The sequence below is a fragment of the Pagrus major genome, chromosome 15 (assembly GCF_040436345.1).
Source record: "Pagrus major chromosome 15, Pma_NU_1.0".
Taxonomy (NCBI): Eukaryota; Metazoa; Chordata; class Actinopteri; order Spariformes; family Sparidae; genus Pagrus; species Pagrus major.
The window spans coordinates 15,510,267-15,533,218 of record NC_133229.1 but is presented as its reverse complement, the minus strand read 5'-3'; the positions used below and the strand labels follow the sequence as shown (position 1 = coordinate 15,533,218).

The window sequence follows — 22,952 nt, the reverse complement described above, 5'->3', positions numbered from 1 at the left end:
GAAAAAGCCTGTCTGTATCCCACCAGATCTGGTATCAGTGCTTGAACCTGATACCCTGTCGAGGCTGAAATTAGGCTAAAATAAATAGCTATTTTTACCACGTATCCCCTGCTTTTAACTACAGTCTCTGTATTCATGTGCTATCTCTGCACCAAATATTTCACAAGGGATCGTTTTAACATAACATTGAGAGTATTATTAATATGAGTTATAGCTCAGGCACATATCAGTATGTTTTCACCAAGTCTTTACTATGTATCGGATGTAGCTGTTAAATTTGAAAAGGATCAAAACAAGATATTCCTCCTTAAGTTAAATGACTTAAGAGTCATTTAAAGGTCTGTGCATGTTTCATCCTGTTTACTGCAAGTTGTGCATACTTTACAGTGCTTGTTAGGGCTGCCATTAAAGGTATACTATTCAGGATTTTCCTCAAAAACAATGTCTAGACTCCTTCTCATCAGATGTTTATTTTCCTATCAAAAAAGACAATGACAAGCGGTAATTCTTAACATTTAAGAAGGTGGACAAAGTGTATTGACAATGGCAAAAGGATGTAGATGGGGACTTGTTTTAAAATGAACTTTGTGATTACTTTCACAGCATGCAAGAGAACACAGACCAGCCGCCGTCGCTGTCTCAGCTCTTAAGAGAGAGCTACTTGGCAGAGGCCAGGGCCCAGCAGCACCATAGCCGCTCAGACGCTTCCTCCTCACGCCTTCAGATCTACGGCTCCCTCAAAGGCAAGACCGAGGACTCTGTGGGCCACAATGATCCCCAATTCCCCGACCTCTCAGCCTTCCTCAGCCAAGAGGAGCTGGATAAGAGTGTGAACCTGGCCCGCCAGGCCATCGGACATGAGTCTCGAGAGGAGAGGGCAGAGGTCAAGGCCTCTGTCAAGCAATTAACCCCCTCCAACGTCTCCTCAGCCTCGGTTTCTTCCTCTGAACCCCCATCTGTTCCCTTGGCTAACCCCTCTCCTGCTCCTTTTGCCGCCCCCTCCACTGTGTCCTTCACCCAGCCAGCCCCTGAATTCAAAGAACTGCCAGCAACACACACAACAACATTCACATCAGATAGAAAGATGCACAAAGCATCCACACGGCAGGAAAACATGATCAGGAACAGCACGGACTCCAGTGAAGGATTCAACGACTTTAACAGGTCTGGTAGGAATGCCCCGTACGGCGTAGAGACCCAGTCCAAGAAGGAATTCCTCAACAAGGCAGCAGACTTCATTGAGGAGCTCTCTTCTCTCTTCAAGGCCAACAGCTCCAAACGAGTACGACCCAGAGCGTGCAAAACCCACAGGAGTAGGAACCAGAACAAGAGTCAGAACGATGGGACGGTTTATCCCGTCGGCCAAGATAACAGGGAGCGCATTGCCATGCAGGTAGAGGAGGAGGAAGAGGAGGAGGAAGAGGAGAGACCCAGCCCTCCTGTCAGCCACCATCCAGAGGTTCAGCCTGACTCCGGGATCGGGCATGTGGAGTTTCAGGACTGCAGGATTACTGAGGAGCAGCACTCTGTTTCGCAGGGGGTGGAGGAGGAGGAGGCTGAAAGCTGTGCCTTGAATGAAACTCCGTACCCAGCAGATCCGGTGTGCGATCCTCCTCATTTCATCCAGAAACTGAAAAGCAGGGAGGTTCCAGAGGGCAGTAAGGTCCAACTAGACTGCATTGTGAGAGGACTCCCTGTGCCTGAAGTCCGGTAAGCCAAACAAGTTCTGATGTTTCCTTCTTTTCTTTCTGCATCCATGCTCTTTCAGAAGTAGTCTACTTTTGTCTCATTGTAAAAATGCAACACTTGAAAAAGCAGAAAGGCCAGTGAGGTTGTGTGAGTGGAGATGTACAGTGTACTGAGGGGTCTGGATAGGTTAGGGGGGCCTTTTTGTTTGGGGAAGATGTTAGAAGATAGTGATGTAACGATGACATACGTACTTTTACTCCACTACATTTCAGAGACAAATGCTGCAATTTTTACTCCAAAACATGTAATAATGTTATAATAAACATTTGGCAGATGAGATACAGAAATACAACATTAACTTATAATACATATTGGTATTGTCAACTATGTCTGCTGATAAATCAGCAAGTGGCAGTAGAGACGTGCCACAGATAGTTTGTCCACCAGAGAGCACTGATGTGTTATTTTTAAACAATGTCTTGGTCTGTATCTTGGTAAATTTAAGGTGCCAAAAAATCTTTTTTGTGGGTATGTCTTATACATTCATGTTTACAATAGATATAGTTTTAAACTCAGATATTTATGGCTATCTGCCTCAGAAACCCCAGATCTATCCATGTGTGTACCTTCATCTTCTCTCGTTTTTTCTTGGCACCTCCGCACAGAAGTGACATATGATGATAGCAACAGCTGAACAACTGAACCTGTGTTTGTGTAGGTGTGTGTTCCTTGGCCATCAGGGGAAAAACATAATCACACCAGGCTTCCTGTTGTTCTGAAGAATGCCACCAGATTCTTCCGAGGGTGCCGTCCTAGTTAATGCCGTAACTGTCTGAAGTCAGAATGTGCCAAAATATGAGAGGATTTTATACCTTCAGTTAAAGGGTAACTGTTTTCAGGTTTTGTGGAGTTTTCCTGTGTGGAAAAAAGTAGTATAAAGTCTTTGAAGCTGCATGTAATGTGATAAATTACTTTCTGTGATGTTACTCAGTGGCTAAAGTTCATTGTGGGTAATGTAGGCAAACCAGGTTAGAAAAGGGAGAAAAGTAGTCTACTTTTGTAATAAAAAAGGCCTCTGGTTCTGCTGTATTGATTTTGATCATTTGTTTTAAATTGTCCATAGTTATAGGAGTGCAATGCAGACCACTGGTATGCTTTTCACAACCTGGCTCCTACATTATCCACATTGCAAGCCACTGACTGACATCACTGGAGGCAATTTATCAGATTAAAGAAATCTTTGTCTCGAGCCACTAAAGGCTTTATTCTACTTTTTTTCACATATGCAGTAGTACTCCCCAAGACCTATAAACACTATTTACAGTGTAAAATTGGTGGAGTTACCCCTTAACTGCCTTTGGTATCAGACCAAACCAGAAGAAATAAGACAGTTCTTACCCCTTCGAACTCTTTTTACTTCTTTTCTTGCACTTTATAAGGCAGTTTTGTTAGAATTGTTTTAAAGCCCTGGCTGGATGTAGAGTTTCCCTCCCAGGACATCAAAGTCTTGAACTGAAGTGAAGCTGGGGTGTCAGACTATAGGGGGCATGGGCTTGTTGGTCCTGCTGAACATTGTTGAGCCGCTAACATATACTTGTCCGGGGAGAATGTAGCTCTCGGCCATTTTTAGACTGCACTGGCACAGCGAGCTGTAGTCACTTCTGATAATGGAACCAACTGAGCTCTTGGCAGAAGCGTGAAGAGTTTGGTAAGATGATTTATAGTTATTGCCTGGGTGATATCTTTATTTGTTTTAGCTAGATTAGAGGTCTGATTCAGTGCTTTCCCCTTAAAATGTTACATATACACACTTATTTTGAAGCTTTTTCATTGACGTGCTTGTTTGTCCTACCAATGCAGCTAGCGTGCTTCTGACCATGACTTAAAGGTGTCAAAATCAAGTCATCAGGTTCATATTTCCCATCAGTTTGCAGTGTTGAACTGTCTCTGGTGTGTCAGGGTATAGCATTGTGTGTACTCCGAGTCTATGTTTAGCATTTTGCGTATGTGATTGGGCCAGTCAGTTAGAGCTCCCATGGCTCCAGAGGGAATCTCCTCTCTGGTTCTGATGTCCAGAGGAAAAATAGCCGTGACAGGTGCAGCGAGCGGGGTCTTTGCCTCATAGACCAGCCAGCTCCCCTACTACTCATGCTTTCAATTTAGACGCTTACTCATTAGAAATGATATAGGTCACCTCATGACAGCACATTCGAGCCTGTGTTGTACTCAAGTATCAGAAACAGATCTTCTTTGTAGTGTCATGTTTTCACTGGATTAACCAGGACTTCTTTAAAATACAGAAGCTTATTATGCTCATTTTCAGGTTAATAATTTTATTTTGGGTTACTACTAGAATAGGTTTATATGCTTTAGAGCTCAAAAAACACATCAGTTTTCTAATACTGTCCATTTCTGCAGCATTGTATTCCCCCTCTGTCTGACACGCTCTGTTTTAACTCCTGTCTCTTTAAAGGTGCTATTTGTAATAAAAATATAATTTTTGAGTCTCATTCCCAACTCGTCAAATAATTACGCTCTGGGTTTCACAACTTGTCAAAAACTGACGCTTTGGGATTGTACGACGGGGCGGCTGCCATCCCAAAGAGTTGGGAATGAGACTCAAAAATCAACTTTTCTTTCAAATAGGACCTTTAAGGCCACCCCTCCTATACCACTTACTGTATCAGAATACATTTTTAAAGTAACCCTCCCAGTCCTGGGCATATATTATACAAATGTGTGACATGGTGACGTAGTGTGATGTCACAAAGTCACCAAATTAAAACCGAGACTACTGATGAGGCGTTTCAGGAGCAGTGTTCACTGTGGGAGAGAGGAACTTCTTTGACTTTTTCAACTTTCAAGATCTTTTACATGTACAATAATATATACAGCACTTTTTTATGTCTGCAGTTTGGGACATCTTCAACCAGAAGTGTAATTGCCTGCATATTTATTTGAAAAAGTCTTCCCTATAGGTGATCCATGAGAGGGGTACAAGCACTAGAAATGATTTATGACTGTATAATGATGTCTTGCCAGAGATTAACACACCTCACCTCATTCATCCTGTTTGTTTATTGGCTGGATTTTATAAAGCATCATGGCCTCATCTGCTCAAAATAGATGTACTTTGACGTAGAGGCGCCTGCATATGCTGCTGGTCAGGACAGGAAAAGTTAGAGGTTTACTATCATAGTTTTACAATGAATAAATAGACTGTTGCCAATGTACAAGATGTTAGGGCTAAGGACATGTAATATTAGCCAGGTAGACACTTTTCCACATTTTGATATGATTTCTGCTCATTTATTCCCAATTTGAAAGCATAAAATTATAGATTACAATATTGATAATTGGCTTTAGGACACCGGCCAATGTAACCTGTCACCCCCCACCTCTCCTCTCATTTATAAAGGCAATAAAAAGATAAAGTGCATACACTTTTTATGAACTCAAGGTGCCTTTAGATCTGTTGTTCTGTACCCATCATCTTCATAATATCAACAGTGCGTTGCCTGCCTCTAACCTGGCATGGCACGCTGCTGTTGCTTCTTGTCTTACAGGGAAAGGGATATGGCTTGCTCATCAGAACGTTTTTCTCTTGGCCTGCATAACTCTACTACATGGCACCAGGCCAGAGGCACTATAAGGGAACAGGGAGGGGTGGCACATGGTACCAGCCTCATTGAAAGTGTGTCAGAAGGTTAATATAGGGAAAATGACACTGTGTGAGGATGGGGTTATAAATACTTAAGCACGTAAAATCTCCTACTGAAATAATAGTTAAAGCTACCGGGAACCATGATTTTTATTGATTCTGATTTGGACAAAATATGATGATGGTGAAACAAAGTAAATGTTGTTTTAGTGTCGTACCACCAGACTACAGGGCAGCTTCTTTTCTCACGCTGTGAAACTCCTCAATTCATCCTCAGTTCTCCGCCTTAAAGATTAGCTTTAATTTTGTGACTTAACCAACTCAGACAAGTCAGAATCTGACCTGACGACAAGCATTAAGGATAACTATAACAATCAGAAATAGCCAATCTTTTTGATTAAGGTCTTTTTCACTTAAGTAGGTCATCAATATAAATTGAGACCAGTTAAGAGTTCCTTGTAGTATGTTTCAATCACATAACAATGCTATCAAAAGACAGGACACCTTGAACTGCAAACAAGGTCAATTATTATTCTTTCTATTATGATTTGTGTGGAGATTTTATATTTGTAAAACCTTTTCTTAAGTCAAGGAAAGCAATGTGCTACTAGTGGCCAAAAAAAGGATACTTTTAAAGCTGATGGTCGGTGACAGTTTACACAAGGTGATTTGCTTCTACATATTTGCTTTAAAAATGCTTTTAATAAATAGAAAATTGTCTGACTGGAGGTAACCTCTGATCCTAAGTTGTACTGAGCAGTTCGCTGTTTATGTTTATCTGCAGGTGGTTTTGTGAGGGCAAGGAGTTGGAGAACAGCCCAGACATTCAGATCATCACCGACGGTGAGCGGCACTCTCTGATCATCGCAGAGGCATTTGAGGAAGATACTGGACGCTACTCTTGCTTCGCATCTAATTTCTATGGCACTGACTCCACATCAGCTGAGATCTATGTCGAAGGTGGTGTTTCTTTCTTTCTTATTGACTCTTTTACTGTAAGTTAAACACAGTTAGTAATGTGTGGAGTGTGTGCACTTGTTTGTCTAAACCAACAGGTGCCTCCTCTTCGGATTCTGAGGGAGAACAGCACTTTGAACATGTAGCACAGTGAGTTTTTTTTTTTACCATATTGTCATTTCCTTTAGCCTCTCACCTTATTGCAACACTAAATGAGACCTCTCATTTCTTCCTTTTGTGATTTTGAAAGGCTGCAGAGTAAATCTCTAACGCCATCATCAAGCCAAACTCTCTCTGCAGAAGAGGAAGACTCTCCTTCATCTCAACCTGCAGCAGCCATTGAGGAGCCAGCAGAGCAGCTCTCCTCTGCAACGACTAACCAAATAATCCCAGAACCTCCTCTACCAGTGCAGACATCCGTCACTGTTCTTCCAGTCCCAGAGCTCTCTAAAACACCTGTGGCACCTACAGCACAGGAGGAGACAACAGTGTCACCTGTGCAGGTGTTTCCTGCTTTGTCATCTGGCAATACAGATCTCTTAGAAGTTCAGGAGGTGTCAACATCTGTCTCAGTCATATCCACATTATCGCCGGTGCAGACAGCCGCAGCTGTAGCTGTATCATTGCCTTTGACTCCTGTGCTGCCTGTCCTGTCAGCTCCAATACAGACATCCCAACCTGAGGTAGAAGAGTTGCTTCTTTCCACTTAAATTTTGTTCATTGATCAGTTACGTATGTTTTAACCAACATGTTCACTGTTTTTTTTGTTTGATATTTCAGAGTCAAACCTCCAACCACAACTGTCTACAAGGGTTAAACGGGCAACCTATCATGGCTGCCCCTGTGTTCACAAAGGTAGAGTCATTCTAAAAAGGATGTGTGCTGCTACTCTTATGTGTTATATTGATGTAGCCTCTCATGTCCCACCAGAGCCTGCAGGACCTCCTTGCATCAGAAAGCCAGCTGGTGGTGCTAGAGTCCCGCGTGAAAGGGGTCCCGTCACCTCGAGTGGACTGGTACAGAGAGGGAAAGATCATAGAGGACTCTCCTGATTTCAGGATCCTGCAGAAAAGTAAGCTCTGCTGCCATCTCAATGCTGTGATATTAAAATTGCAAATAAGCGTAATGTATTTTTGAGAGCGTTGTGTCCTCTGGATTCATTTGGGTTAGGGTTAAGAGTTTTTGGACTTGCAAAATTTAAAGACTTAAAGGGGCACTATGTAGTTTTGGAGAAGAAATTCAAACTCAGAATTTTAATATTTATTATATTCATGAGGTGATGATACAAACTCAGAAATATTTATTTTAAACAAGCTGTTCTCAGAGGAAAATAAGGTCCCCAGAACACTGTTTGAAGCTAGAAAGAGTGGCAGGGTCCGCCAAATATAAACAAAGTTAAACAGTATGAAATTGTGTTGTCCTTTAAGGTCAGTTTGTCTATTCAGTTTATTCAGTAGCAAACATGACAGTTTGACAATATAGTTTTTTTTAGGCATAAAAAAAATGCCAATGAAGATCGCAAAGAAAAGAAGCGCTGGGGTTAGCTGGTTAGCGTGCTAACTTCAGCAGATACCACTTCAATATAACATCGAAACTCTTATTTCCTCATATTCCATTATTATTTTAATTATTTTGGGGAATTTAAAAAAAAAAAAAGTTTTACATATTGCACCTTTTAAAGATAAATTGAGTAATTTAAGATCTACACTGTGCTTCAAAAGGCTGTTAGTATACTGCATGTCAGCAGTGAGACATATAAACATAAAGTCCTTTATCGCAAGAAAAAATATCTATTTATATCAAATCCTTTCCAATGGTAGAGGGTGTTTAATGAGGACAAAAAGCAGACATTTTTTCAAGGTTAAGGATGTGTTTATATGCATTTAATATATGTTGTTTAGTGTTGAAGTGTTGAAGCATAAATACATTATATTTCTATAAGGAAATTTCAAAAATGACATAAGTCATCTCGCCTCAAATGGTTGTGGTGTATGCTCAGTGATGATAATCTATTATTATATTATCTATTATTCTTACACCATAACTTCAGCTGTTGCACTTTATTGCAGTGTCGTAATGATTTTGGTGCTTGCTTCTGTTTCAGAGCCCAGATCTCCAGCTGAATCAGGTACATATCTCATTAAATCCTCATCGGTCAAAAACAAGTGTTGACTGCACCGAAGCAGCTGCCTGTCTGTGTATGATGCTGCAGTGTGTACATATTACTCTGCTGAAGTGTTTATAGTCCTTGGCTAAGGCTTCTGCTCTTCTTCTGTACATAAGCCAGGGCTGCTTTTCCCTGACTCTGGACCATATAAGGTAGTCTCTCATCCTGTATCAAACCACCATGGCAGATCCCTTCAACCTGCCTCAGCTGCAGATAGACTCTCAGCCCCAGTGACACAAAGAAATCTCACTGCTGGGCATTTGAAACACACAAGTCATGTATCTTTCCTCACTGTGTTAAGATTATCTCTAGTTGATGATGCAGTCAGACCAAACCAACTTGATAATGTGAGTATCACTTTTTTACGTCTAGAGGAAATATGCACGCTGGTCATTGCTGAGGTCTTTCCTGAAGATTCAGGGATGTTTACTTGCACAGCGAGCAACAAGTATGGAACGGTGTCCAGCACCGCTGCACTGAGGGTCAAAGGTAACACTTCTTTTTCTTCACTTTACAAAAACATCAATAGTTATCATTTATTGAATTGAAATTACTGACATCTATCATATCTGATTCTCATCAGGCAATGGCAGCAGCAACCATGTGAGGCCTTTCAACAGTGTAACGGAGCCAAGTCGAATCCAAGAACCTTCCCTATCAGCTCCCACTGTAAACCCTCAACCAGAGGTTACTGTGACCAACAGCATCAAGCCCCACTCCAGCACCATTCGCCTTGACCCGCTCATCTCCACCACCTTACGCCTGGACCCCTTAAACACCAGCACCCTCCGTCTTGACCCCCACAGCTCCAGCATGTTGCGTCCGGACCCCCTCCGCACCAGTCTACCCAGTCTGGAACCCTCCAGCCTGAGCAGCAGCTTGTGCCTCAACTCCCTCAGCACTAGCACCCCAAACTTAGATCCTTCCTACCTCCACCACCGTCCTGGATCCAATGGAGCACGTCCAGAACCACAGACCACTGCACAGGTGCTCTCATACCCAAAACCCTTCACCTCTCCATCTGCGTTTGAGCCTTCGGCTGAGCAGGAAGTGTCCAGACCTTCAGTGACGTCGCCAGACACAAGTCCCAAAATTAAGGGGACCTCAAACCATCAGAATGGTAGCCCCATTGTGGTGCCGCTCCCTGACCCCCCTCCGAACTCCTGCCTAAAGACTGGCAACCATACAAACCACAAAGACTCGCGCTCCAGCTCCAGGGTCGGTCTGCGTGTGCACTTCAAGCTGCCAGAGGACGAGGAGGATGAACAAAGTGATGCGACCTATCAGTCTGATGAAGACGCACAGATGTCGGCCAACAAAGAACCACCACCAGTGCGGGCTAAACCCAAATTGTGAGTAGATGAGACTCAGAAATGGTTTGCAAAAGGGTAGTGTAAGAGAGATTTCGTAGATGGGTTATCCAAATTGTGTATGTGCTGCATCAAAGTGAAATAGATGGGCTGTATTGAGAGGTGGGAGGTTCCTCCTCCACTGACTCAACCAGCAGCTGTAGTCAGTTGCAATCCATGAAGACTTCAAATGTGGACCTTTCGGCTCTCTAAAACAAAGGATGGCATTTTCTATTTGTAAGTGCAATTCTATGCATTTATGTTCATCTGGTATTTCTAGTATTTAATGCTGTAAGTGAAAACTTGTATTGTGTGATTAGCTGTTCACTGTTGTTTGACATCCTCAGCCTAAAACACAGAGATAAATATGACAGTTTGTTCTATGTTGTTTAGTCTGACTGCATTTGCAGTAATTTGACAAGTAAAAGAGAAGTGTGAAGAATGAAGGCTGAAAGTGTCTCGAGCTTGTTTTGTTTGCAGGCTACTTGTTGGTAGCCCATAAAAGGGCAGAGTGTTCTTCATGCTGACTTTGGCTCATTCCTGCTGGGCTCCACTGCATGGACTTAATTTATGAGAGCAGTGCACTCAGCCTCTCTCATTTTCACCATGTATAGTGTCATTTCTTTGGTTAGTAACTTTTGTTTTGCCTTGATCAACAGGGACCCAGCCCAGCTCCAGCTCCTGCACAACCAGGTCCTCATGGAGCAGCAGCAGGATACCGAACCTCAGACCCAAACCTACACCCAGCCTCAGTCCCACCCCCCGATCCAGATCCAGATCCAGCCCGAGGTCCAAAGCTCCCACGAAGGCCCGCTATGGTCACCCAGGACGCACCGTGAACCCCATCCGCCGCCTTTCCAGCCCTACCTTAACACCACAACACCCTCCTCAGCACCTCCACTCACCACCGCCCCCCCTGCTCCCTCTCTAAGCTCTGCTCCGGCACTCAACACCACCCTCTCACCCCGTCTGAACACTTCTACAGCTCCTCCTTTGAGCTCCCCTCCTTCACTTCCTCAGCTTAAGACTTCCTTACTGGTGACCTCGCCTCCACCTGCCCCACAGCTGAGAACTCCTCTCAGTATAGCTCATGTAACCCAGATGAACACCATTCATGCCTCCCACCTCAACCTAACCCCTGCAGCTCTTGCCACAACTGCACCCACTCCCCACTTTTTCTCTCCTCCTGCACCAAAGCTTAGCACAGCCCCCGCAGATTTGACCCCATCCTTACAGCAGATCACATCTCCCGCTCCTCTTCTGAGAACTACCCACGCCTCCCTCATGAACCTCACAGCCACCTCACACACCTTCAACTACGCCCGGCCTAAAGAGTTTATAGCTGCTCAGACCTTCTCACCAGTCAGGAGTCCTTCCCCGACAGAATCCCCTGTTCCTCTGCTCCACGAGCTGGCTGCTGAGCTCAACTCGTCTGCAGCAAGCTCCCCTACTCTCCCGCCATGCTCCCCGCCACCAAGGATCTTCCCCACAAGGGTGCTCAAGTCTGCCACCAGCCCTCCGTCATTGGTGTCTTCACCCACACCGGGGTCGGCGTCGTTCCTGAACAGCATGTTCGCCCTACGAGCCCAGTCGCCTCCTCAGGCCTCCTCTCCCACTTCCAGCAGCTCCACCCCCAGCCCCATTCAAAACCCTGTGGCGTTCCTGAGCTCAGTCCTGCCGTCCCTGACCCCGAGTCAGCCCACCAACTCAATGGGCCTGCCCAGGGGAGCTCCTTTAGGGTACGCCCTCTCTGACAGACTATAAAGCTTAAAAGGTTGGCGAACTGTCTCATGCTCTAATACGTGTTTTGTTTCTGTCTCTTCAGGCTAAAAAAGAGCATACCAAGGGTGCGGCTCCCGTCGATAGAAGACATTCGAGAGACTAAAGAAATTCTACTCCTTGACATCGAGAAAAAGCTTCGTTTTAAAGATGATACTCCACAATTTGCACATCAACAGGTACTAAGTTGTTTCCAGCTCTGCTGCTCTGATTGATTGCATCTTTTTTGACTGCCTCATTTGCAGTGATGTAGTGGGGAATAAATACAATAACAATTAAATTCAACAACTACCTGAAGGCATATTATGCAGGATTTGTTGTTTTGTTGTTAAACACACTATTCAAAGTTGCCCCCCCTGCCCTGCTCAGAGGTCGAGATAGAGAGAGAACAGTGGTGGTTGAGTGAGCTAGAGAGCAAAATAAGAGAGGGAGCGCTGCTAGCGAGAACAAAGTAGTGAATCAGAGAAATAAAATATTATTTTCTGATTTACTCACAGAGGTTACGTTCAAAAGCACAACACGCTCCAGCTTATCAGCTGTTTGCCTCTGCAACTTTTTATACATCACAACGGGTCGAGAGCAGATGAGCGAGGCGGAGACTGCGATGTCATCTGGTCACTGCGATTTTATATTAGATTTTAGGATACCAACCTCACACCCTGTTCGCTGTCATTGGCTGAGGGCTACACACCACGGTCCAAAGGCTGATGCCCAGAAACATCCCAAGCACAGCACAGCGAAGAAAATAGTGAAAAACAATGATACAGACACTTCTCTTGAGTCTCAGGAGTTTCTTATGAGTCTATACACTTTTTTAATGAAAACCCTGCATAATATACCTTTTTAATTTAGCTCCACCAATCAGGTGGGTCCACTATTTATTTAAATATATAGTTGATTTCTGGCTCCATTACATCCCTGCTCAGTTAGATGTTAGACTACTGTGTGAATATGAATGTCAATAAATGATCAGTTTGTTGACATGGAGGTATGTGATCACAAGATTTTAACTAACCAACTGTTGCAATCTAGGTTTTTATGCTTTTAAGGAAGAAGTTGACTATATATTAACCAATGACTCAAGCTTTCTACCTAGTATGTATTTATTTTAAAGTGAGTGGACCTCAACAGACATTTAAAACTGTAAAAATTAATAAAAGAGACATAAAATCACTCCAATTGACTCCGAGGCGATGAAGAACTCGCTGCATCATCCATTACTCCCTCCCTAGTCATTCACGATTTTTCATCATTGTGTGTCTGTGTACCTTAACAACACATGCATGCTGATAACAACAGCTTGCACATTATTCCATCAGTATGTATGTACAGTATGTGTGCGTTTTGTTGGTGTTCATCATCCATCCCTATCCTCTCATAGAAGCTGAGTAATGAGGGGAAAACAGCGAGCAGACCTCTTGGACCAAACATTCCTGCTACTGTCATTAACTATGATGAGGTACAAGGATCATCCCGTCCCAAGCACTGCTTTGCTCTAGGCTGTATGGGTTATTAAGATGTTTCAGACTGAGATTACAAAACTCTGGATATGCTCATATACTGATTCAAATATCATAGTTAATCAATATCTCTAATCGAGCATCCATGCTTCTGTTAACTAATACACAACCTGCACTAATAATCTGATAAAAAGGGTTAAAATTCATGAAACTAATGACTCTATTGTTGTGTAGTGCTGTATTCTCAAGTTAACTCATTTGACATTTTCCCCACTGAAGCTTGCAGCCCCATTCTCTGTTTGCATTTAAGATTTTCCCAAAAGGTCAACAGAGCTTAGTCTTTATTCTTCAACTCACAAACCTGAATATATACAGTCCATATAGTTTTGTCTTAGCTAAATAAAAAAAGGTGCATAAATGTCGAGACTACAGTTCATCTTCCTCTGTTCACTGTTTTACCTTCAGCCTTTTTTTTTGTTTTTGTTTGTTTGGCTGCATGATATTTTTACCAACCAGGAGTGATACTGTCAGACAGACGCCACTGCATGCTCCTTATCATCAAGTGGTTTAAAGTCACAGTCTGTTTTTGTTTTAAGATTTGGGCCACGGATAGTTACTTTAAAGCAACATTATGCAACTTTTTTACCTTAAAATAACAGCTTACAATCATTTTGCTGGTACAGTGTCTTGTAAAGTGAATGGTGCCTCTCTGCCCCCCTATCACTTGTTTCTACACTATGTAATTTCAGTGAGAGGGTAGGATCACAGCGTTGCGTACATGTTTACTTCAACATACTAAGTTTTCAACACATAACATTGTTATGACATCATGAGTTGTGTTTTGCAGTTAGCATCTACATTACATTACAAAACTGTGGTGGGCGTCGAATCGCACTAATTTCTACATAATGTTGCTTTAATACCACTGTTGCTTCATGTTAAATAGATGCATGTTGTCTCATATTCTTGATAATTGCACATTTTTTGTTCCCTTTCAACGTGTTGGCGCCCATGTTGACTGTATGCATGTTATTGCAGCCACCAATTTTCAGGGGAAAAGCCGGATAGTGCACGCAGTAATGTGACAGTGATGATGACTTTTATGCAGTGGTTTTCCTCTTTCAGGAGTACAAAGTGTCCAGTTTTGAGCAGAGACTAATGAGCGAGATTGAATTCCGTTTGGAGCGAACGCCGGTGGAGGAGTCGGACGATGAGGTGCAGCACGATGACGTCCCGACAGGAAGATGTATCGCTCCCATATTTGACAAGAAGCTGAGGAATTTCAGAGCCATGGAAGGCGTGCCTGTCACTTTCACATGTAAAATACTGGGAGTTCCTGTTCCGAAGGTGAGGGGTCAACAACTGTGCTGCACAAATAACACCAATGATCTTTCACTTCTTCACACCCTTCGCATCTCTCATCAGGTTTACTGGTTCAAGGATGGCAAGCAGATTTTGAGGAAGAACATCCATTACAAGAAGATAAGAGAAGGGGATGGGACCTGTGCTTTACATATAGAGTCCACGACCAATGACGATGATGGCAACTACACCGTCATGGCAGCTAATCCACAGGTAATACTTCTCATTCAGCTTCCTGTTTATGTTGTCAACACCTTCTCCCCCGCTGCAAAATCTGAATTGCTGATTGCTTTTTAATGACCACCAGGGACGAATCAGCTGCTCGGGTCATTTGATAGTCCAAACAGGACCTCCCCGAACCCGACTGATACCTATTCACTCTCAGAGGTGAGCAGGACTGAGTGTGCAGTGTGATCTGCTGAGGTAAGAAGAATCCCTCAGCAGCAAGAGGAACCAACCAGTTATACATTTTCCTCCCTGACAATAATGATATTTTGTGATCATGTACGGATCTATAAAAATATGCTAACATGCACCACAACAAAGACCAACATGGATTATTGTGAGGTGCTGTACCACTGATTTCCTTTCCGATCCGATAACAAGTAAAACCCAGGCTGGTATCGCCAATACGATACCGATACTTTGTACAAAATCTTCATAAAATGGCATGTTATAGTTTTAAGAATGTGGGGAACTCCAGATGTTTGAACGTTAACAGATCCTGGTTATAGCGTAGTTACTTTCTACTGCGATGATCACCCCAAATTACTGAGTCTAGATATCAATCTTTTAATATGTGAATCGATCCTAGAATAGACACATTTGGGATCTGAAGTATCGATATTTCAATCAGCACACTACTACTGCTCACTTTCTCATGTTTTCAGGGTGCGATCCCGCATACAGGAAGTTGAAAGTGAGCAAACCCAGGAGCGCTTTTTTCGGCCTCACTTCCTCCAGGCTCCGGGGGATATGCTGGCTCATGAGGGAAGACTGTGTAGACTAGACTGTAAGGTAAGCAGCAGCTCCTGACATGTAATGCAATCTGTAAAAATACTGCATGTTTTTCCTCACTTTACTTTCAACCTTTTTTGTCTTCCAGGTGAGCGGCCTCCCCAACCCAGAGCTGATGTGGTTGGTCAACGGTAAGCCAATCTATCCAGACCTGTTACACAAGATGTTGGTGCGTGAGAATGGCGTCCATTCTCTGATCATCGATCCTCTGACGCAGAATGACGAAGGCACATACACATGCATTGCAAGCAATAAAGCAGGGCAGAGCTCCTTTAGTCTAGAGCTGAAAGTTGTGGGTAAGGACTGGAAACAATCAATGATCTTACATACAAAAATCAGTTGAATACTTAAGTGTGATGTCTCAATTCCCTGTTGGAAAGTTAAGGTAATAAAGGTCATGTCCACTTTAGAGAAAGAGATGAAGCACCCTCCCCAGTTCCTGGAGAAGCTGCAGAACATGGGTATCCCTGAAGGAACTCCAGTCAGGCTGGAGTGTCGGGTGGTGGGTATGCCCCCTCCGGCCATCTTCTGGAAGAAAGACAATGACACCATTCCTCGGAGTAAGGACAGGATCAGGTCAGGAAGAGTTCTGAGCATCTCCGTGTAGCTGTTTCAGTTATTGCAACTCAAAGGATAAGTTCACCCAACATGTAAATTCAGTCATTATCTACTCAGCCTCATGCAGATTGGAAGTAGGATGAAATTCCATAGTCAAGACAAAACATTTCTGAAGCTTCAAAGTGAAACAACCAACCCCCCCATAAAATGGCTCCATACAGCTTGTCCAGCGTAATCTAAGTCTCCAGAAGTCCAGAGATCCCAAATTGATCTGATAAGACGTTATTTACAAGCTGAAATCTTCACTGTAGCTACAAAGCTAAAGTGTACATGAGCCCATGAGCAAGTGCATGAGTTCGATCATGTGTCAAGGGTGTAAATAACGCCTTACAGACACTTGGGTTATACACCAGACCACTCCGTATGGAGCCATTTTGTTTTTTGGTGGGGTTGTTTTTTACGTTTTCAAACAAGTCCTCATTACATCAGTTGTTTAAGAGAATGCTGCATCGCTATTTACTGTGAAGCTCCAGAAATGTTTTGTGGACTGTGAAACTTCACCAGACTTTCCATCAGCATGGGAGTGAGCAGATAATGACTAAATTTCCATTTCTGGGTGAACTTTTCCTTTAATTGTTTAAAAAATCTCTGTGGGAATTAATTTTCCATTATCTGTTTATTTCAGCATGAGCCAGGATGCAACAGGATACGTGTGTCTCCTCATTCAGCCAACAACAAAGGATGACGCTGGCTGGTACACGGTGTCAGCAAAAAACGAAGCTGGGATTGTATCGTGCACCTGCAGGCTCGACATCTATGGTTAATATTCTATATAGCTGTTTAATTATCAGCTTCATTAAGACATGTGCCATAGCTTTAGCATGTCGTTTTAAGTAGTAATACTAGCTGTCTGCTGATCCTTCAGCACAGTGGCATCAGAGTGTCCCAGCCTCCATGAAGAAGGCGCCGCGCACAGGCAGCCGCTACGCAGCTCTGACAGGCCAGGGGCTCGACATCAAGTCAGCTTTCCCCACATCGGAGACCAGCCCCATCCTCTTCTCCAGCTCCCCTCCCGAGGTCATGCTGGAGAGTGAGGAGCTGTGAGCGGTGACCCTCAGAGGCCTCCCAGCATGTTCTGTGACCCCCCCGAGGGTCAAAACAGTAGAGGGCTAAAAGGAGAACAATGATCTGAGCAGATCGTTGTTTTATTTGTGTGATGCATTTGAAGTGATACATTCATACTAGAATGGCAAAAAAATATTGTGTTAAAGCTATCAGCACTGATAGTGGGTTTGTCACCATTCCTATTTACCCAAGTCATATGAAGAGTGTTTCACATACAGAAGAAATTATGGATTTGCAAAGTCTTATCTCATGAGCCATCAGTGGAGTTGAGTAATGTTCAGATTTGAATGACACGCGTTTGTTTTCTACATCATAATTAGCTGCGATAGATAGTGAGGTTGTTGCTTAATTTTGAGGATAACATCTGTTCTTAACTGGTAGTCCTCAAAGTTGTTCTAGCACCACTTATTTTTACTGCAATTCATATACTGTATACCTGTACTGCTAGTAAACTTTTCTTTTAAAGTTTATATAAAAATAATTAAGTTATTGTTTATCAATGGTTGAAAATAGTTCATAGTGTATTCAATTAATAGACATTTGAATGTGCCATTTAGATCAGTTCACTTAAATGGCTCCAGCAAGGTGGGGTTTCATCTACTAAGTTTTTCTTGACATCACCGGTTCACATTTTTGCACCATGTTTTTTCATGTGCATGCATGCCAATGGCTGAAGAAGATGAGCTATTGTATAACTAAACATACACACTTAATAGTCATGATAATGATGAGTCTCATTCATGGTTAGTAGCTGAAACACTTTTTTTGAATTTCCTTTCATTCATCTTTGTATTGATGAAGATTTATCTCAATTGCATCTACACTCCGAGATTGATTTTCAAAGGAATGAGTCAGATAAGACGAAAAGCTGTCGGGAAAGTTTTTTTTTTTTCTGTTTTATGGTCAAATGTATCCTGCAGAGGTTATCATTGAACTTTGATTCAGATAAATTCAAGTCAGTTTGGAAACATATTGAAGTAGGATTTGAAAACATACTCAACTGATGTAAAGTTGCACATTGTAAAAAAATATTGTCCTTCTCAGAATAAAGTTATATTTATTCAAAAGAGTGACATGTTTACTTCGCTGGAACAGGTTGTTACTGCAGTATTATTACAGTTAAGTCAATTAATGTTAAGGTTTCCTCCCTCTTTTTCAGAATTTTATGTAGAATGTATTGAAATAGGTTAAAGGAACAGTTCACCCAAAATGAAAGTTCAGTCATTATCTCCTCATCCCCATATTGATGGAAAGTAGTGTGATGTTTCCTCAGAGGGTGTATATAACGTCTTTTCAAATCACTTTAAGTAGATGATGACTGAATTGTCATTTTTGCGTGAACTCTGCCTTTAATGGGTAGCTTACTCTGCTACCTCCGATATTAATGTTGGTAACAATCTCAATGTTGGCTGTCATTGCTGAGAACTTGTTTTGACTCTGTTGTAATCAGAGCCCTATTATCTTAAACTGGTGCTGAATTCAAAACAAATGGGGAAGCTCGGAAGCCAATTAAGCATTGCTAATCAGTCCAATTATAGGGGAAGAGAGTTCAAATAGGCATAAAATTACATTCACCTTACGTGACCTAATTATCCTCTGAGCCTCATTTGACCAGCTGCCAGGCCTGCTTGTTAACTGGGTGCTGTATGTGTTGCTTAGTGGTGAATGTCCCTTGGCCCTAAATGACTTGTTTTGTTTCAGGGTTTTTTTTGGAAAAAACAAACAAACATTTTCTACATGAAATCCACTTGCTTTAGCAACACAGTAATTACAGTAATGTTTTCAGTCTCGATTCTCAAAATGTGTTCGAAAAACGCAATAAAAGTCCAAAAGTATTAGCACACTTGTGACGTGTCTCACTATGCTAATTACAATTAAGTATGAGCTTATTAACTAAAAGTAATCCTGTGGTGATAATGAGATTTATCAAGTCAAACCACACATGTGAGGGGAATCCTTTTTTTACACTTTCTCCTGGACTGAAACATACGCTTTGTGCCCTAATCTCCATTTCTCCATAAGGAGAGCTGGAATTATGCTTGGCCATGTTTCTGTCAGAGCAGACGGGTCACTCCCCAGTTGTGACATATGGCTTTTGACAGAAGACATGGTTCAGCCACCGGTGCTCAGACAAGCCAATCATGTGAGGGGTTGTAAAAAAAAAAAAAAAAAGGTTGGAAGACACGGAAGGGCCAGGCCACGTCTGAGACGAGGGCCTCAGACAAGACAAGCAGCAGCTGGCAAACTACCTCAATCTGTAATCAATGAACCAACTGGTAGATGGGATTATATGCCTAATTGCACAGCTAACCAGTCCATCCCAAAATGACCAGACAGCATCAGCTTGTGTCCATGACCCAGTACCAGAGACGGGCATTATTCTAGGCCTCCGACAGTGATTAATCATTCATAACCTGCCGCTACACCCAAGCTTTGAGTTTGTCAATACACAGTGACAGGAGCTACATGTGCTGCCTGACAAAGGATGACACCAGAAAATATTTAGATCCTTTACTTAAGTAAAAGTAACAGCAACATGGTGTAAAAGTCCTACATTCACATTTGACTTAAATTTGACTTAAAATGTATTCAAGCATCAAAAGTACTCACTCTGCAGAGTGGCTCCTTTTTACAGTGCAAAACTGTCATGTACTGTTATATAATATTATTGATGCATTCATATGTAAACAGCATTGTAGCTGGTCAAAAACTAATTTTACTGAAGTTGTATATTGTTAGGTAGTTTATAACAACATATCGAATTTTACTCTAAGCACTGTACTTCAAGAAATCAGACATGTAATTAAATGCAATTCAAAGAACAACTGAGAGACCACTATTTTATCAATTTTAATATTTACAATATTAATGAGGTAATAATACAAACTCAGAAATATTTATCTTTTTCATAACTGAATAAATAAGCTGTTCTCAAAGGAAAATAAGGTCGCAGAACACTGTTTGAAGCTAGAAAGGTGGCAGGGTCCGCCAAAGTAAAACTGTGAATCTGTGTTGTCCTTTAAGGTCAGTTTGTTTATTCAGTTTATTCAGTCATGAAAACAAAGAGAGTTTGTTTATTTAGTTTGTTTAAGCATAAAAATCATCAATCTTTCTCTTCTGATCTGATTAAAATTTCATCCCCAAAACTACATAGTGCACCTTTAAAGTAGACTCGGTTTTTGTGTGGATTTTAAGTGACAGTCAACAGTGTGTTTGTGTGTGTGTGTGTAATGGAGGAACATGCTCACATCCATCCTCCTGGATTACAGAATTCAATGTCGGCAGATGGGACGGACAGACAGACAAATTATTCTGTCTGTCTCATTTTCTCGGACCACTACACAGATCAATTATTTATTTCACATGTGGTCCCACGTAAATAAGGAACTTTAATGCATCCCACATACTGTGATACATTAAGACCACAGCGCTGATAAACACCCTTTCAGACTAATGTACTGTACAAAGTAGAAGAAGATTTCTGGAGGGTTTCATATTTTACCTGCCGACAAACTGCTCTCTAAATCTCACATGGAGCAGTAATCTGTACACCATCTTGGCCCATATTGTTTGAGAGCCATAATCCCCCAATGTGCTGTTAAAATCCCTCAGGTTACAGGCCACACTTCCACTTCTGTTGCCTCGGGCTAATCTCAGATTATGGTTATTATCACAGTTACATGAGAAGTGAAAGGGGACTTCTTAGTGGCTTATGTAACTTTAAAAAAACAGTCAAATAAAACCATTTCATTTGTGAATAAATGTGATATTAAGTTGTGATACCTACAGATTCAATTCTGTGATAAATATATAACAATTACTGAGTCACTCACAACAAAAATGTTCAATTTTACAAGGAGAAAACATAAACCTGGTAAAATATTGATAAAGAAATAGAAAACTTTATGAACATACAATTAGTCAAATTTGCATTCCTTTCTTTGACAGTATAGTGAATTTGAAACGAAATAAAAATAGGAACTTTTCTTTAACTGATTTACCTGATTATATTACATGATTTGTCAATATTGTGTTTAATTGAGAGTTCAATCCTTCATAGTTTTTAATGGCATTTGTTCTTGATGGGACATAATTGGTGGAAATGTAAGAATAACTGATACATATCCACAGTCTTAGCCTTTTTAAAGTTTGTTTGCATCATCAGCTGTGGTGAGTTGTGCTACCAGATGGCAGACTTTTGGTGTTTGTGACACATGGCTCTGAGTGAAGCCACGGCCAGATAGCCCAGCCCAAGATAATTGGAATTTCATTAAGGTTTTGTTTGTGTGTGTGTGTGTGTGTGTGTGTGTGTGTGTGTGTGTGTGTGTGTGTGTGTGTGTGTGTGTGTGTGTGTGTGTGTGTGCACTGACTGTGTGTATATATGCATGTGTGTGTGTGTTTATGAGTCCAAATGGGTGTGTTTCTCTATGAGCAATATTGAGGATGGGGGGAGAGGGCAGGGACTCCACCTGCTGCCACCTGTTCATCTGCTCCTTCTTATAAAAGCTGCTCCCTCACTGTCTCCAGGACCACAGACACCTTGGACTCCTCAGGCTGTCCACTATCTGGAGTTACAAACATTTCAGCACCAAAGAGGACAGACAGTTGGACATCAGCCATCACTGTATCACTGAGGAAACCTCTGAGGATAACTGAAGCTGGAACTAGAAACTTCTCTGATAAATCTGCTGACTTGTATCTGAGTCTTTCTGATCTGAGGACATACACCGGTTTGATCTCTTCATCCAAAAATCATGAAGTCTCGTCGACCCAGCTGCACTGACTCTGGATCCGAGTTCTCAGAATCGGACTCCAAGAGCCCGGAGAAATATGAGACCGCCACGAGGCGGCGGATGGCTGCCAACGCCAGAGAGAGGAAGAGGATGCAGGGTTTGAACACAGCCTTTGATCGCCTGCGTAAAGTGGTCCCCCAGTGGGGCGAGGACAAAAAACTGTCCAAGTATGAAACTCTGCAGATGGCCCTCAGCTACATCATGGCCCTAAACCGGATCCTGACAGACGCCAGGAGGCACAACGCTCCTCACAGGCAGTGGTTGGACCTGCAGTTTGACTGCGTGCAGCCTGAAAACTACCCGTGCCTCATGAGGTACGACTCTCCGACTGAACAGGAGTACATCCACTCGTCCTTCTCATATCAGTTTGACGGCCATCAGGTTCACGCATAAACTGCTGCCATGTGGTAGATAATCAGTCATGCTGTTGGGTGTGAATAATTTTCCTTCAATCTAGGAGACAGTAAATACATTTGTATTGCATTATTTTCTTTTTGTATTTATTTTTGTATGACAATCAGAAAAGCTTCTATTTCAAGTGTTGTTGTTTTTTTTACTTTTGCAATGTTGAGCATCTTTTTGTTCAAAGTATAGCAATGAAAGAAATGTAGTGTCATTATAATGACCACTAGATTGTACTGAAGAAACAGGCAATGATGTATTTTTATCACTTATTTTGATATGGCCCTAAAATGTTGTGCAATGTTCAATGGATTCTGAGAAAATCATTGTGGTCTTAGTCAATATGTAACTATTTTGTCAAAGTGTACGTACATGTTTGTAGAGTTGAAAAACAGGTGTTATTTTTCACATGCAGACCTCTATTTTGTTGAATTATAGTTTTTGATCCAAAATAAAAACTATTTTGTATGAAAAAAAAAAACGGTTTTCTTGTTCTTTAATGTCTTCTCTGTTGGGTAGAGTCGTAACCTAATTTTGATGGTAAAATATGAGATTTTTATGACATTGGTAATTCCATTACATAATGTGCAAGTTGGTTTATATTTTTTAAAATATACAAAGCTGATTCCTTGT

At 42.0% G+C, this 22,952-nt stretch overlaps 2 protein-coding genes across 2 annotated transcripts; both read left to right on the top strand.

The window, feature by feature from the left end:
- Window positions 1–604: 604 nt before the first annotated feature.
- Window positions 605–18,102, top strand: mypn (myopalladin). Its single transcript, XM_073482426.1, has 20 exons — window positions 605–1,710; window positions 6,135–6,310; window positions 6,406–6,457; window positions 6,558–6,990; window positions 7,088–7,162; window positions 7,238–7,379; window positions 8,412–8,435; window positions 8,847–8,963; window positions 9,058–9,826; window positions 10,483–11,562; window positions 11,649–11,781; window positions 12,984–13,061; window positions 14,188–14,409; window positions 14,488–14,637; window positions 14,732–14,811; window positions 15,315–15,441; window positions 15,530–15,737; window positions 15,852–16,017; window positions 16,685–16,818; window positions 16,925–18,102. Exons 1-20 carry the CDS (start codon window positions 605–607, stop codon window positions 17,101–17,103), a joined length of 5,451 nt encoding a protein of 1,816 aa, XP_073338527.1. The 3' UTR covers window positions 17,104–18,102.
- A 3,776-nt stretch (window positions 18,103–21,878) lies between these two features.
- Window positions 21,879–22,310, top strand: atoh7 (atonal bHLH transcription factor 7). The gene has a single exon (XM_073481274.1). The coding sequence runs from the start codon at window positions 21,879–21,881 to the stop codon at window positions 22,308–22,310; it is 432 nt and encodes a 143-aa protein (XP_073337375.1).
- The last annotated feature ends 642 nt before the right edge of the window (window positions 22,311–22,952 follow it).